Below are 17,973 nucleotides of genomic sequence, written 5' to 3' on the forward strand. Positions count from 1 at the left end.
CAGTTTGTTATTAAGCAAGTTTCAGTTAAAGTAAAAAGAACAATCAAGGAAGAGCAAAGCAGAAGCAAAATGACATTTTTCTTCTATGTGAATGAATTCTTACCTCGTTATTGAGAATTTAAGTTGTATATAATTTGGTATAAATCATTACCTTAGAGATATAGGTCTTGCAGACATTTTTCTTTGATCCATTTAGTCTTATCAAGTGAGTTCACACAAAGAAATAGTTCATTTTGACTTACTCATACATACTTATGTATGAGTAAGTCAAAATGAACTATTATGTTTTAGTTAGCTTGCATTTTTCATGAATATACTTATATTCATGAAAAATGCAAGCTAACTATAAATAAGATGTTATAACTACTGTACAAATGTTATTTTAAAGGTTACAAAGGGTGGGAACTAATCGAAAGGTCCCTTGTGCCAATCGCCCCTTTCCTACGTAAACAGAGATTTCCTATTAAATTCCCGTGAGTTTCGCTCTTGGATACAGATATAAGGTAAGATAATTTGCAGGAGATCTCTCGCGGCGTTGGATCGTAAATTAACACTTTATATGCCCGCATGGGAATTCCACGTTCGAGATGTAAGGAACTTTGGACTTTGTAAAATTAATATGATTCAGGTTGACAACTTTTTAATATTTAATTTATAATTAAAAGAAATTTAAAAAGTATACGAAAAAAACCTTTTGATACGTTATAATTTATATCTTCATTATAGTTATTATTCTGGCTGTACGAAATCCACTGTTGGATATGAGCCTGGCCTCCCTCATTGGATTACAATAATACCGGTTGAAAGCAGCCTGCGTTCAATGTCTATCGACGACCACGTTGCTTTTGCTGCTCAGCGACTAGTATATCAAAAATTATCACTGACTATGTATATTATATCGTCCATATTTTATTCTTTCTAAATATTTTTTACTCATTCTTCTATTCTCCGTCACAATACTTTTTCATAATTAGACGTTACGTTGTGTTAGATCAGAGTTCCTCAAACTTTTTTGTGTCGTAGACCCCTTGCCATGTTTTTCTATGTTGGGTAGACCCCCTACTCACCTGATATTGATTTTTTGTAAATTTATTTGCTTGTCCTACATTCGTATTTATAGAGTGACGAATTGAATATGTCAGTGCAAGGTAGCGAAGCTCTGAGACTTCTGAGATAGTATGATGTAAGTATATTTACTTACATCATACTATCTTATGGTAGGTACTATCAGTGTATGTGTTGAGATCCACCATCGTGGACCCCCATTTTCATTTCATGGACCCTCAAATTTTTTTTCGCTGACGTAGACCCCTTGCAGGTTGTCATAGACTCCTAGTAGTCGATATAGAGCATTTTGGGAATCGCTGTGTTAGATTAACAGTTGACCGGCGGGGCCCGAAGGTACTATACTGGAAACCATGTACCGGATGGAAATCAGTATGGGAGGTTTGCTTTCGGCAGTTCACGCCCTACGCCTGAAATAGTCATGATCACGATAACAAATTATTAAGCAAAAATGTTTTTAAAATATTTTTAAAAGACATTAGTGGGATAGGTAACATAAATACTTGAATGTATGTCACTTTCCATATACAAGCCTTTTCACTCAGGTTCGTTTCAAAGCTCGCTCTAAAAAAATCACCATTGTAAGGTGCTCCATACACTGCCTTTGAAATCGTCCCTTTATTTGACGAGTTTATCCGAACGAAATTTATTTACTGAACTGTTTAAATATTTCTCTTGCCCTTCTAATGGCTTGCACATACGTACATACATAAATAACTTTTTATGTACTTAATTATATTTCAATAGTAGTAGTTTTATTTAAGTGGATATGTATAAGTGTAGGCTTTCAAAAGTATTTAGTAATAAAATTTTATTAACACTGAAGAAGTAATATCGGCATAAAACATTACTATCCAATTTTGAAGCCGAGGATATTCGTGTATTAATTTTATATCCATCCTATGTGTATGTATAAGATTTATTGATCTCAATATTGGTAACATAAAAATAAAATATCTGTAAATGTTCATTTGTATTTACGTCATTTTGTTTTGTTCTGATATCGTTACGTTTGCAACTAAAAAGAATAAAATATGACATTATCATGTCTTACTGATCTTTCCTTTACATATACATTATGTTATATATGCTCGTTTCTCTCTTTTCTGTATTCTTCATAATTTCATGTAGTGACCAAAAGGTTTCCAAGTGATAGCAACTCTTTCTTCCCACTTCTTTTAAGGAGAAATAGTCAGCAAATATAATTTGAAATGAAAAAATTATATTTTATTATAGATTGTTAAAAATTAAAATTAAATTGTCAAAAATATGTTGCGATAAAATATATAATAATTACTCTAAAATAACTTCATATGCAGGCCTAATGTAAATAAATAAATTATCGATAAATAGTTTCATATAATGATGTTCATTCGCTTTATGACAATAAAAATTCTTTGTGCACAACTTACGCCTTAAGAGAGTTTCTCGCATGAGGTCTTCCACAAACATCTTAATCTTCTGAAGAAAATTGTTCAGTAATGTTATTGCGGCCCTCGAAGTAATTACATAACACAGGCTTGAAAGCGACTGAAAATTGTCGTATAAAATTTAATAGCAGGTTTAAAAGTCGGAGGGAAGAGGAAAACGTAATTTAAGGCAAACGAAACTGGAGGCCTACTTCGTAAATCGAAAATAATCTTACGTTCACCCGGTCTAAGTTTGCCATTGAGTTCGATTCGTCAAACTTTTTTATATTCAGAATTTAAATTCAAAAGTTATTTATTCAACTTCGAATGGATTGCATCTCTTATTTACATAAATCAAGATGTGTGTGCTATACGATTTAATGAAAAATTTCTAACACCTGTGCAGAACAGACGAAACTCAGCGAGACATTTTTAAACAACATAAAATTACATATATTCTTGTGCATTTTCTCTTGTACATTGATATATACATATCGATCTTGTATAAAGTATTTTTCATTCCAACTAACCATTAATACACAAAAGATCTTTGACATCTTTTAAAAGTAGATGAAAATAGATTCTATTTAAAACTGTATACTTTGCTTATGGAAATACTTATATCTTCGTTGAAGTCGAGGTTTAGGTAAACAAATGTGCTGTTGATATTTGCATTTTGTATATCTTCCTGTTAAAATCGGTAACGTTTTGCGAACATGCAATACATTTTCAAAAACGTAAACAATAGACAATTTATAATTTTTTTTAAGACACTACAACTGATATAACAAATAGCATCACTAGCTATTTTTAACAAGACAAAGATCACGTTTTACAGTAGATTAGCCCTCTGTAATTACTCTCGCAATATTATGTCTTGTACCATGACATAATATTGCGAGAGTAGTTGAAATAAACTATAGCTGTCTCAACATCAGTGACAGATCTTCACTTGTTACTACGAACTCTACCGAGCTCAATCTTTACGCAAGCCTATCGATACATTAATATATACTAGCACTTGACTAAGAAGTCAATTATTGCTTCAGCCCATAGACGCCTACTAAAAGGCACAGGTCTCCGTGAAGGGTATCTATGGGGATATACCATAATCGCCACACTTGGCAGCCGTATTGGCGATTGTAGTGTGGTATTATGGTACGCAGAAGTCGCTGCCTATCCTTTAGAATTGTTTTTTTTTGTGTTAAATGGCATTCCTATATAATTATACCTCCAAGTGTGAGTAATAAGGTAATAGACCTTTAGGTATAAGACCTCGGGAATAAAACCCGCGATCTACGATTGCAAGTGTCAGTTCTCTATCGCTAGGCCATTGGTGTCGATTGACTTTGTAATAATTTCACGTGTCTCTCTGTTTGCAAGATGATGCATGAATGAATTAGTATTCCAAGAACATCCGCAGTTAGTTTGACGTTAGTGCAATTGTTGTTAATTAAAATTATTCTGCGCTATGCGGAGCTCTGTATTGCGACGGGCCACACGTCTTCAATTATTAGAGCTTTAATACATTCCCATGTGATTTAATGTGGTAATGCAGCATTCATGGGTAAAGCAAACTAAATTGTGATTTATGATTGTTTATTAAAGTCTTAGTTTTAAAATTATACTATATCATTTCATCGCGAAAACAATGTTGGTATATTCAATGGTAACCATGACGTGATTCACTTGTGTGCACGCGAATGTAGCTTATTTACGAACATAAATTGCGCGTGCGTTTGTTGTCTAACTCGGCAAGACTCGAATAACGGCAAAAATCAAGCGTTAGCGGGCAACTTCATCGTGTAGTGATGCGCTGATAATCTAAAGATATTGACAGTTTTTCGGATGACGCTGCAGTTATGTCAATATCAAAATATAATTTTTATTTGCTAGATAAAACTAAAATGCGTTTAATGCGTGTTTGTTACTAGTCAATAATATATGATTTTTACAGTTTTATTATTATCAACATTTCAGGCCTCTACCATAGATTTACTATAGGACTGATTGAAAGCAGCCTGCATTCAGCGTCTACCGATGACCTAGACGATGTCTTTTCTCTACTTCACTACTGTCTACCTAATGTGTGTTTGACGCTGCGCTTGCTGTTGACTCCATTCCGGAAGAGCACTAGCAGTAATCAATTCTGAGCGCTATGTTAATAATAATTTCAAATAATTTATTACTTGAAACAGGAAGGAACAAATATCATATGATATATCACGGTAATAGCGCTCTATGTTTTTACCACTAGCACGTATAAGTATGTTTAAGAGTCAATTTATAATGTTAACCTATTTTAAATTTAATACAATATCATCAAATGCATTTTGTTCCTAAAATTCAGCAAAGACGTCGTACGTGTGATAGAGAGAAATAAAAGGCAGTAAGGGTTGGGAATATATTATAATTAAACATTATAAAAATTGTATAAGAATGTAATAAGATAGACAAATAGGAGGTATATGTCACATATGATACAAAAGGAAACCTACTGTGATATTTTGGGATCGAAGAAGAAGCAAGCAAGGTGAAGAAAGGTGATGTGCAGAAGAAAAGTAGTAAACCAGATTAATGAGAAGAAAAATAGAGGAATGTGTGACTGAAATTGTGACGGAAAAAAAGGAGAAAAAAAATTGTAGTGAAAATATTAAAGAATTGTACAAAAAACCTTGTCACTCCCAAGGTAAGGATGAACAACAAATAAAAAAATTAATGTAAAAAAAAATTTATATTCATGGAACTTCAAATATAAAAAAGATAAATTCAAATGGTTAAAGTATATATATGTCAGTATAATATAAAGTAGTAATAGTATATCATACATGTCAGTTATAAGTAGTCAAGTAACCAAGTCAAGTCATTATTATAATTGACTAACTATAAGGTTTAACTATTCTGTAAGAAATTATAATAAAATAAATAAGAAATTTCTTAGGGCGTTTTTTAAAAAGTTTTACATTAACCTCTTTAATAGAACACAAAATATGATTATAATTAATCGGCGCCACACAAAACACACTTCTACATATTCCGTATTCTTTATATCAATCTGCTAGACTATGTCGGTTATTTCATTCGTCTACGAATCTTCACATTCCTAATTTGATTTCGTAGAGAAATTCCGAGCGTGGCAATATCTATGGCTCTTTTAGTGACTGATTTTGCCAATGAAGCCCAGAGTATGAGACACCGGTTCGAATATATTATTCACTACTGTTATCACAAATTAGTGGTAGACATAGACATTCGCATCGTGTAATATCATTATCATTCTATCAATCTTGCTCTGCTCGTATCCGGCGACTTCCTGTAACCTTGACGTATAGTTTATGAATAGAAAACGCCTGGGTAAAATTTCAATCATTCCAGTTGTCGTCAGTCGAACACAGAAGAATTATTTGTATACAGTTTTTTGTAGTTTAGATGCATAAAAAACTGTGTTCATTATATCTGCCCGTCATGAGGTCTGCCCACTCTTTTATCCATTTTCAAATCCAATGAGCTGCGCCGAAAACTTTCGAACGATTCCAAGTCCAAAGCATAGCCCTCTGCACGGCCTGTGACTGACTTTAAGCTTACCAACGAGGGCCAGAGTGAGATACCATGATTTATTTCTGTAACTCAACACACAAAACAAATTAGCGCTATATAATTTAATTGAGAAAACACCAATATGGAATCTCTCGTAGTGGTGAACATAGTGGTGTAATACTCCGATGCATATGAAACTCCGCGCTTTGTATTTCCCTCATCACATAAAGCCCACACGTGGGGTACTCGTAAAAATCAGTTAATAAAAGTGCACTAAGCCCTGTTCCACGAGAAGTGCACTCGGAGTAATTTTGATGCAGAATGGCGCTTCGTTTCAGTTCCAACTTTTGCCCTCGTGTACTGAATTTGTTTTGCAACTAGTTTGCGCAGCTACCTGTCGGCCCGCCCACGGATTTGCTCTGCTCGTTTAAAAACTTTCACAGATAAAACAAAAATATAGAAGCGAACTTCAACAAAAGTACAGTAATAATGCTACGCCGTTGATTATTTATTCATTGATATTAATTATTAATATTAATTTGTAAGTTTAAGTATCAGGCTATTTAATACGTAGAATATATACCAGGCATTAAGGTTCTCAAAAGCACTGGTTAGGATGTCTACCCACTGGGTGAACAAACGACCTTTTTAAGGTCCTTGGGAGACATTGGATGCAGGTCGATTCCAACTATTGAAAATATTTGAAAGAGGCCTATATCCAGCAGTGGACATCTTGCGGCTGATATGATGATGAAGTATCCCGTCTGGAACAGTCATTAGGACTGAATCAATAGAAATGAATCATTACATGTTTTGCTAAGTCGTTAAAGTATGTTTTTACTAAATTAATTCAGTGTTAGATATAGAAAATTTATTTTATTATTAGAGGTATATATTAGAGGTATTTATAGATATATAACACTTTGTGCATTAAATATATAGGAATACCACTGCTCACCAAAAAGTTTCCAGGGCATGGACATCAGCGTCCCCTGCGTACCATAATATTGCGGCTGCCAATCCGTCGCCAAACGTGGTGATTATTGTATATCCCACATAGACATCTTTTGAGGAAGCCTATGGTTTGCAGTAAGCTTTTTTGGGCTGCTAATAGTAGTAGTAGAATGGAATAGAGAAGACCTTTGTCATGGTCGGACAAACAGACTAAATTGCCGAAGTTGACATTCTAAAATCAAATACTTTAATTTACGTTTGTGTAACGAATAGATAAAACAGTTTCTTGACGGCTAATGCTATTGTTTTTAATAATAGATGTTAACCTAATATCACAATAAATAAATAAATGGCACTATCAATTTACAGACAAGTCACATACTAAGACATATTTATCTCAAACATATAATCGACCGGATAGGAATAACAATTCGTAAGTCTACTTACGGTGACATTTAAGTATGTAATTAGCTTATTTTTAATATACCTGTCATGTGATAATATACATACAAACTACATAATCGAGGCCGTAGAAGTAGTTGAGGAGTGCGGGCAGCGTCAGATCAGTCTTTTTAGCGATCCTAGAGGAAGGCCTGTGTCTTGCAGTGGGCGTCTACACTAAGACTACAAGACTTGACTAAGAGAAAACTCCATCTCCAGCACTAGATGGAGAAGCTGAGAAGTAAGGTGCGCTGCTTTCCGGTGCTCCTTCTATAAGAAGAAAAGATTAAATTCTCGCTGAGACGTGACAGCGTCGAATGACATGTAGTCCGTGTGAGAACGCTCCCGTGGGTGGACCACGGTATAGTTATGATAAGAGATGTCGTGAGGATTTTAGTTAAAGTAAAATCTACATTTACCGTCCTAGCTCCATAAGGTCGTGAATTTAAACGCGTTTAAAAAGAACATTACAGAAAGAGCTAAACCGAAACTAAAACTGAAGATATTGAAGCGCCGAGTGCAATAAAACACAAAGTGCTAGGAATTTTACATTGCGCATTTTACTTTTCTACTCTTTTCTCCATTCAAAGGTTTCTTGTACCCGAGCGCTTACAGGCGCCGATACAAGGCAATATTGAAATTCAATATCCACGAAAGACTTCTCGCACTTCACGAGTTTTATTTAAATTTCTTCTAAAATGTATTTTAATGGTCTAAATCATTAGTGATGTTACTTTGCGTACGTTAAAGTATATTAACCCCCTCAAATGGTTATACAGGGTGATTGGAAATAGGTAGTAAAGAGCTTTAAAGCGACGAATATATAGCTCTTCTCCTAGTTATGTTTTCAGCTGATAGACGTCTACTGCAAGGCACATGCCTCCTCCAAAGATCGCCACTATGATCGGTCTCACGCTGCCTGCATCTATCGACTTCCTGGTACTCCAACTATGCCGTCAGTCCTCTTAGTGGGAGGGCTTAACCACGCCGTGTTTCCTTATTTTCTAGAGGTAGACTATGTATAGATCCTATGCTGGTATGAAATTAATGTATGGTACACTCTATCCAAACATCAATGGTTTTAATTAGTAAAAATGGTTTAAGCACCAAATAAATAATGATTAAAAAGATAAGAAACCCAATACCTATAATATTTGAGAACCGAGGTGAAGGATGTAGATGAAAAGGAGGAAACTAAAAATAGATGAGTATGTAAGATCATGTGACGTATGATAGAAGACCAAATGAAAGATCTTAAGAAGACTGAAAGAAAAAGCAAGAAATAAAAAGAAGAATGTAAAATAATAAATTAAAAATTGTTAGTTCTCTATCTCTAAACGAAATAGGGGGGAACTAAAGGCTCCCCCCAATAACGGGGGCGGGGGATTAAATAAAATAGTTTCAGAAATAATAAATAACATGATGATAAAATGGTAAAAAGGCTCTTTCACTTTTCTGATCATTACATATTAAAAATAAATATTGCTTACCAACCGTCCCTGCAGATTTTGTACTGCCAAATGAATAAGATATTGGCCTATTGTATTTCGAAAGAAAAAAATATGTTCATGTGACATAATTTAGAGTAAGAAAAAGACCACTTCCGCACATGCAGTAGTAGTCGTGCAACAAATGCACCGCCCGCCAGCCCGCTGATAAAAGCGTATGCGGCAAACAATGCGAATCACACAACCGCCACCGCCAAATTACTCAACACGTATTTCACCCCTTCACGGGACATCTTCAAGGATTATGTTACACCGATTAGTGCCAAACACAGAGGCAATGAGGCAAAAGCCAATTTTATACGGGCAAGGAATGTAAAATCTTTAAGGTTTTTCACTGACAAAGGAGCTTTACATTCATCTATTTAGACGTTTAACACTATTGAATAATCACCCTGTATAGATGAATATTGCTATGACATTCTCATTTTAAATGCACTTTTTGAACCACTTACATATAATGCTTAATATATAACATGTATTAAATATTTGTTATCTGTAAGTCACCTACGAAAATATGCAAAGATTTTGAAAGAGAATTTCTTCACACTTTACGGGCATTTGTGCTTTTATACGGCGAGATTCAATATCCGAACGTCGGATGAAGCGACGACAGCAAGTTTGTAATACTTCCCGCGGAGCTGGGAGCGGGTTTGCACTAGTGGTTACTGCAATTCGATATATTACTCAGTTTGTAAAGCAGAAAACTTTTCAACTTGACGTTTAGGTGTGAATTTAGTGTAAGTTAGGTAAATGATTGTTTGTATCTAGCAGCGTATGAGTTTCGTTTTGTATTTCCAATTCATTCTTTTGAAAATCGATAGGAGAAGCTTATATCCACCAGTGAAAGTTCTAAGGCTGAAAAGATAAGGACGATGATGGTTTTTTGTATTCGGAATTGTCTACATGCTTAGACTGAAGATTAAATGACTAAAAAAAATTTGTGAATTCTGCTCGATCAATGTCATAAAAATAAATTAAATTAAAGTTTAATTTACATTATTATCGGATTCGGATTATCTACAGTGATTTTCGTGTAAAAGGAAAATTAGTAATACATTGATAAATATGCGATACATTACCCTTTTACACATGTATTGATAAGCATTAATGAATATTTAGATTTCATAAAATTTTACGAAAGACATTGCGACTTATAAGGTAACTTTTAATTATGAAAAAATAAAAATATTCCTTATAAAATACGCTATTTGCTTCACGAAATCAAGCGCGAACGCAAAATTTCTGTTTCTCTATTGCTTCATTATTCTCATCCTTTGTTCCCTTTTCAGAGAGGCCATTGAAAAGTGGAAATAATGAAAAAAGTGTCTTTTACAACTTTTTATGCTCTCAAGAAAGGGTTCAATTAAAATCGCGTCTTTGTAGCAGGCAGCGTGGGCGAAGTTAAATGCGGCTTTTAAGTCGATGCTGTTCACATCTACTCGCATCGACCGCGTGCTGGTGGTTCAACAACTTAATAAAAAATTAAATTATTTTAAATAAAATATCGAAAAGATAATTAAGAAGCAAAAAAAGTTTTTTTTTATCGAGTATAGCTTATATCACCACCATTTCAGTCGTAGCAGGCCCATAGCTGGAAATGGGCTTCTTCCAAAGATTGACAGGAGGTCCTATTGGAAGGTATCTCCTTCGAACATCTTCAGATGACCTTAACAAGATCAAGGGTCCACCTTATGAACCCACATCCCACGGCAATTCGTGGTATCCATTGTTCAAAAACTGAAATTTGTTAATCAGCTTTCGTTGCATTATGTCCCGTTATTTATCACTACTATTGGCTACTTATATTTAATGTTTATCAGTGTTGACAGATGTTGTATGTATCTTATCTGACAAAATTATTCTCTTGCGTAAATGTGCTCTTTCGCCCTTCACTTTGCTGGTGATCTATAGGTTATTAGCACTCTTCTTATATATATAAATAAATACTTACTCGTTAGAGGCGCATTGTGGGAATTTTGGATTTCTCCGGTAAAATATTGGATAAATTTATTAAACAATTTAGGTATTGTAATTACTAACTGAGATTCCAAAGATCTGCAATAGAACTACGCAGGACGTCCAGCTGAAATAATGATGATGTTCATTAAACATAAAAACTGTTTGGTTGAAAAATGCTAAACTCATTGCTAGGATTATATATGATAAAGTTTTGTTATGAAAACGTTAGAAAAGTTGAAAAGTCATTTTATTGGGAAAGTTATCAAACACTCAGGAGGCAACAGGAACGAATTCCGTCCACGCCAGTCAGAGTTACGACTCAAACGAAGGGGGCACTTTGTACTAAAATTACTTTGAGTAAGCACAAACGTTCGCTGAGCGAGTAGTGACTTTTCGACAGCAACAAAGTCACTTTATCATGTAACATGTCTATTTGATAAAAAACTTTTAATATATAGGTGAAAATTTATTTTAAACTAACTGTAACAATCTTTGTACGGAAAAACATTATTAATCTGTCATATTCCTGTAGAAAAAAATGTTTATATGTAGATATGTTACATCATTATTTGACATTTTGATATATTTATTATTTTATTTATTGACACTATTTTGTACACCGTACACAATAAAAAGAGGGAAAAAAAAGAAACAATTCATATGGTACGAGAAGCGATCTTTTCATTCGAGGCGATCTCTACCAGACGACCTTTGGATGGAGGTAAGAGACATCATAGTGGACTGGCGGGCGGTGCATTTCATTGCATGAATACTGCTGCATAGGGAAATTAGCTATATATTAGCCCCTTTCTTTGATAGAATCTTTTCTTTTCTGCAATCGTGTCAGCAACCCTGTGCGGGTCATCAGTAGGGCCGTGGCCTTCGTGCTAAGGGTCCATAAGGAGACAACTGTATGGGATTCGCATTGGAGAGATTCAGCTTGAGGATGAGCTCATCAACTTTCAGCCCTAAAATGAGCTTCCATGGTCGAGTGTGTTTAGAGTGGGGTCTCTAAACTTCCACTCGCTGCAGCGACTCTAAGACAGACGATGCCTTGACGTAGTGTCAAACCATCGTATTAGCACCGCGTGGTTTTAATGGGTAGCGTGAACAACGCATACCCTGGGACGAATTGCCTAGAAAAGCACAGCGTGGCTGTGGTGATAATTTATTTGAAGATACAGGGGTCCCTAACATAGCGCAAAGGGCGACCACCGAGGAGTTTTTAGTGGGTTAGTAATTTTTGTATCAGGAATATTTAAAATCCAGAAAATTCCAGAAACGTAAAAAAAAGAATTAAAAATGTCATATTTGGCTTAATTCGTTTAATTAATCTAGTGTTGTACTTGAACTAATCTTGTTACTATATCAAATACACTGAAAGGGCAGCCGTCTAAATATTTATCGCAATCACCATTCTGACCATCCAGCTCGGCTTCGTAGTAGGCGTCATCTATACCTTCTTCCCGAGAAGATGATGGTCTGAAACAGAGAGATAAATCAAAAGTTAGTTTTCTGTTAATTTTACATTATTTATGTAAGTGATACACTAAGAAAGTCCCAAACTCGTTATCGCGGGTACTTTAATTAACACTGCAATACATGAAGCAATGAAAGAAACTGATAGAGACACCTAGTTGAAGCCAGAAGGTGCCATGAAAAACACCGAAGACATATTTAATGTTTTAATTTATCTATTTTCCAAAACATAAAATTGTACAGGCCAAATTGAAATGATCGTGGACAGAAAATAAATATTGCAGTAACAGCCAAACTCAGAAGAAGTATTAATGTTTGTTGTGGCCCCTGAATATACTTCAAATTAATTTTAAGATCAGTCAAAGTGTAAAAACTTAGAGGAAATAATGCACATAGGCTATGAAAGAGCAATTTTTTGGATAGAAGAGAGTGAGAGAGAGGAAGAGAGAGAGAGAGAGAGAGAGAGAGAGAGAGAGAGAGAGAGAAGAGTATTAGGTGTATTTAGTTTATGTGTGAGTGTATATGTATATTAATGATGTTATTACAATTACAGACTAGAAGAGAGCTTTGATCGATATAGCTACGTATATATTTTTTATTTCGTACCGAGAGGAGACACCTAATGTGGACAATAGCTTTTAACACTGGTGTTTGGATGATAGATGTAACTGTCCGGTAAAAATTTAGAAAGTATCTTGCAAATTCTGTATTTCTATAGTATTGGTAATTTTGAAATTTTATTATTCAACATTTAAGTTTATTTTAATTCCATCTACATTATTACTTCGCGACGAAAGTATCCGAAATAGCCTATCGGATAGGCAAGTTGAAGAAACTGCTTCTTCAAAACGGCAGACTTCTTAGCACGCAGAACAAATCAAAGCTGGGGCCTTAAAATTCTGGAGTGAAGATCTTAGACCGGCAAGCGCAGCGTAGGGCGTCTACAAAAAAGTTGGACAAGCGAAAAATGCTATGGAAGAAGCTAATATTCAGTAGTGGAAACCTATGATTGAATGATTATGATATTTCACTCATATTTTAGACATAATATTCTAGATCTAAATAAGTGAAGCTACGACACTAGAACACACTTCACAAATATTAGACTACTAATATTATAAATGTTTCAAAAATATTTAAAAGGTTAACAAAATCGTTGAGCAAAGGCAATTTTACTCACGTGAATATTATATGCATAATATGTCCCAGAAGACCATTATGGTGCAGGGGCGTTTCCGCCGCTTCGCAGATGTTCCGCAGCAAACACTCCTTGCCGTTCATTCCATGCCTGAAAATATTTTACAGAGAATTCAGAACGCTTTCCTCCGCCTCACATTGTAATGTCTGACGAAAATGCCTGCACTTGTTGGGAGAGAGATCTTTCGCAAGCTTCATGTTGCGTTGTTCATACGACATATCTTGATATTATATTATAATACCGAAAGTACTTCTCATTGGTTTGCAAGAGGTTTAAAGAATAAATGTCTTTATACAAAAATCAGTGTTTTCAGAAATTATGAAGCACGTCAGAAAAAGCGTCTTCAAAGTTCAGACCTATATACTACATATTAAAATTAATCTATCTGTTTCTGCGGTCTTTGTACTACCAGAATTTATTGGCGTGTCGTATTATAATTCAAAAATGAACTAATGTCAGTTTTTCTAGAGTGATCACTTAATTTATTGAAAGTATATAAAAGTTATAAATTTTTTTGTTGACAATTTAGCTGTACATACACTTTTTTAAAGCTTTAACACCTATTATTAATCTTCTACTTTTCTGCTGGATACTTTTCTGATGGACGCCCACTGCAAGGCATTTGCCACATATATATACGCGTATGTATATGTATAAATATATAAATAAATCCTTTGGAAATATGTTTATGAGCAGTGGTAGTCTTATGTTATTATTGCACAAAGTGTGAATTGTTTAAAATTTTGTCACGGGAATCGAACCAACTAGCGATCGCAAGTCTCAGTCTTCTACCATTGGGCTACCAGTGCGTGCCATATCGGACTGACTAGAACATCTTCTATTGATGTGAATTGGCAAGTATAGTAATTCTAGCAAATAAATGATCGTATTGAATTATTATAATAACCAGATTGAGGTAGTCCACAATCTTTAGGTAATATCCAGATAGAGAGAATGCCCTTGATAAGGAGCGTAATTCGATGGCTTACACTGTAAAAGGTCCTTGTTGACACATCTTTCCATTCTCGTAACTTTTCTTAATAATATGATAGCCAGAGAATCTAAGAGAGAAAAATTTTATGAAGAAAATAATTTGTCGATATATATCTAGTATACATGCATAGGAATACTAATAAATAGAGGAAGTTTATTAAGCCAACACATTAAAATTATTAAGTAATTTAGTGAAAATTATTTATGTGTATAAAGCTTGCGAATGTATTGCTTCACTACTGCAATAAGATTTTTTTAATGAATGTATGAATAAATTGTTTAAAATTAATAAATTATTCCGTGTTCTTGGATAACATGAAAATTATTTAGATTTTTTGGCTAAAATTTTTTATCGATTTATAATAATATATTTATTAGGTAAAATGCTGTGTATTTTACTTACTCTTTAAACCGTGCTTCCAGCACTGTGTAGGCTAACTCTCTAGTTATACTTCTGCTTTGACGTGAAGCTATGATCTGGAATAATACGTTAAAATTATACTTGGAACTTTCATTACTTATTCTTGAATGAATTGGTAATTTACAATAATGTAAACCTGTGTTAGTAGGAGCAAAGTGATAAAAGATCGTTATTAATTCGAGGAACAATGGTTTCATTTCTTACACTGTTCAACTGTTCATATTTGGACAGGAAAACGAAAAATCATACGAACAAAAATTAAAAGTATATATAAGCTATAAATATAAAATATTTATTCGCATTTAAAAAATAATACTAATGAGGTTATAAATCAGACACCGACCAATAAACAAGTAAACAGTAAATAAAAAATAAATATAAACACTAGTGTATCACCTAAGATGTCATGATGTGAGTGCGTCCCATTCAACATATGTCGCGATGGTTTAAAACAGACCTTATTATGTCACAGTTATGGACGAACTGAAAAGAGAATCTCTCTCACATTGGCGAAATTACTAGGAAAAATGATGCGTAGGTTTAAATCTATAATTCATAATGCGACTGAAGACTATTATCTGATAATCATTATGAATTTTTTCTTCATAATGCGGATTTATTGCAGGCTTTTATTATTTTTTGTTTTTATTCTTTTATTTTTTTCTTATTCTAAACACATTTAATTTGATATATAATATTTTTGTAAGTACAGTTCCATGCAGATAAGGTAGGTATTTCAATACATATTATTGTATATCTACAATAAGTAAAATTGGGGTGTATGTTTTTAATATTGAATTATTTTTACTATATGCATTCGAATATATATACGGAACATATACCGAAAGAACTGAAACGGCTGGACCGATTTTGACGGGATTTATACCGGCAGATAGCTGTTTGTTTTGGCAAATTTCTTAAATGAAAAACAATACTAAATAAATTAGATATTTCCTTTAAATTCTATGTGAACGAAGTCGCGGGCTCAGCTCGTATCAAATTAAAAATAAACTCGTTGATCATTAATAAAGAAAACTTTCGAATGAAATTAGAAGGTAATTTTCTTGATATTATTAGCTATCTTCTCCTCGGATGCATTTTTTGCACTGGACCTAAGAAGTCGGTATTTGTACTTCAAATATACAGTATATTGTATCAACGAATCATGATGGAATAGGAATACATAAGATATTATGGTATGCTAACTAAACACACTATAGGTTTAATAAATACTTTCTTAGTTTTAAAACAATTAGAATTCGAAAGGATAAGTCTTTTTCGAAAAAAAATAGTTTTAAATAACACCCACCGGTAGATTAGGGAAGAGAACTTGATCAATCTCAGTTATGTTGGTGACGACACTGTAGTTTGACTCGAAATTGTAAGAAACGAAAACGTTCTTGTCCGGAATGTCTAGAGGCACGGCAATGGCTACGAATGTCTGAAACAAAACGTTGGTATTTTGTTAAAAATTCTGTGTTTGTACAAAACAAATTCAGTGTTATGAAACATAAAGATCTAGTGTGGATATCTACTATTATTTTTATGTCTATTCATCGAAACGATTATAATGAAAAATAAAACGATTTTTTTGATTTTTAAAAGTTGCGGAGTTATCAAACAATTCTCCTATTGTGAGAAGTATATAAAAATTATTAAAAAATTAATATATAAACCTCTGCTCTGCATAAGGCTCTGCTTCAAAATATCTCTTGCAAAGTCTATTTAGATATGTCCCTTATACAGTATTGTCAGGGTTTTGGAGTAGAAAGTATAGTATAAGTCTACCCACCGGGTGGATACACGACATTGTCCCTCCGTTTATGGGTACTAATGGAAATCTATAGGGAAGACATGTCAGTGGATGTGGTGCAGTGAACATGATGATGAATTATTTGCAGAGGGAAATTGATTAATTAATTAATCTTTAATTTGAAAAACGAATATCAAATTTGTTTTTAATTTCTGTCTTAAAGAAATATAAAATGTATTATTAAATTTAAAATGAAATCATATTTGAAATAATTCTCAATTTACTTTCTTAATTTGAGACGTTTAAATTTCGAATATAAACTTTTTAATAGAATTTAAATTATGAATTGAACAAGGAACTTAATAATTACAGAACGAACCGTACAAAATACAAATATTAAATAAAAAAACTCACCCCGTATAAACTAGTAGGTGGAAATATGAGACCTCTTTTCTGTATATCTCCTTTGCCTATTGTTGATAGCATTGCGATAATGCTGAAAAAAAGAAAGATTTTCCGCTTACAAACCATATGTACAGTTTACCAAAACATATATTGAAGCCAATGTTGTATGTGTTGTATATATTATAATAGTAAAAAGTAAAAAGTACTGAAACTTTAATACAATGTAAATAGCAGAAACAAGAACAATTTTTTCTTACTTTAGAGTCAGAAGATTCGAGAAAATTTTCAGAGTTTCTACAGTTACGTTAAAAACAATATTAAAGAATGTTTGTGTGCAATATGTTACATTTTAAAAGACAAAAGATATTTCATAAAAGAAAAGCAATATGTATTAGTCTCCTGCCTTTCGATGTTTAATTTTGAAAATTAAAAAAATGTTTTAGTTGCGTTGAGTTATGCCTGTGTCTCATATATTTGAGGCCTTTATTGTCAAAATAAGAAGTAAATGCAATTTGATTTGTAGAGATGTATTCCACCCTACGCTCAATAAAGAATTTTTAAATTTATGCTTAAGTTTGTCTATAGGACCTAAGATTGAATTTAACCTACTCACTGCTTAAAAAATTAATCGAAAATTATTTATAAATATTGATTTGCCATAAATATTATTTATAAAACTTTACCAAATTAGTCAAAACACAAAAATAATTTGTTCTTTATTTTTAAAAGGCGTTTTTCCTGGTTTAATTCTATAATATAACAAATTTACTTACAGAATCCACGCGGTGTGTTTGGTGTACATTGTGATGCCTTCTTTTAGATACACATAAGCGTAATACCACACGCTTGAT

At 33.4% G+C, this 17,973-nt stretch overlaps 1 protein-coding gene across 1 annotated transcript; it reads right to left on the reverse strand.

Moving 5' to 3' along the window:
• Positions 1–12,207: 12,207 nt before the first annotated feature.
• LOC137923434 (uncharacterized) lies at positions 12,208–17,203 on the reverse strand. Its single transcript, XM_068766684.1, has 5 exons — positions 17,132–17,203; positions 16,274–16,405; positions 14,947–15,020; positions 13,533–13,640; positions 12,208–12,355 (listed from the first exon to the last, which is right to left on the reverse strand). The coding sequence occupies exons 1-5, from the start codon at positions 17,201–17,203 to the stop codon at positions 12,208–12,210; spliced, it is 534 nt and encodes a 177-aa protein (XP_068622785.1).
• Positions 17,204–17,973: the final 770 nt, after the last annotated feature.

Source organism: Battus philenor, unplaced genomic scaffold, assembly GCF_028537555.1.
Source record: "Battus philenor isolate CCGP_79_NKW_IND1 unplaced genomic scaffold, ilBatPhil1.0.hap1 SCAF_21, whole genome shotgun sequence".
Lineage (NCBI taxonomy): Eukaryota > Metazoa > Arthropoda > Insecta > Lepidoptera > Papilionidae > Battus > Battus philenor.

Coding starts and splice junctions, on each gene's coding strand:
- LOC137923434 (XM_068766684.1), bottom strand. CDS start 17,203: ATGCTATCAACAATAGGCAAAGGAGATATACAGAAAAGAGGTCTCATA. Junction 16,406..17,131: donor CACCTACTAGTTTATACGGG/GTGAGTTTTTTT, acceptor GTTTTGTTTCAG/ACATTCGTAGCCATTGCCGT. Junction 12,356..13,532: donor ATTATGCATATAATATTCAC/GTGAGTAAAATT, acceptor TCTCTGTTTCAG/ACCATCATCTTCTCGGGAAG.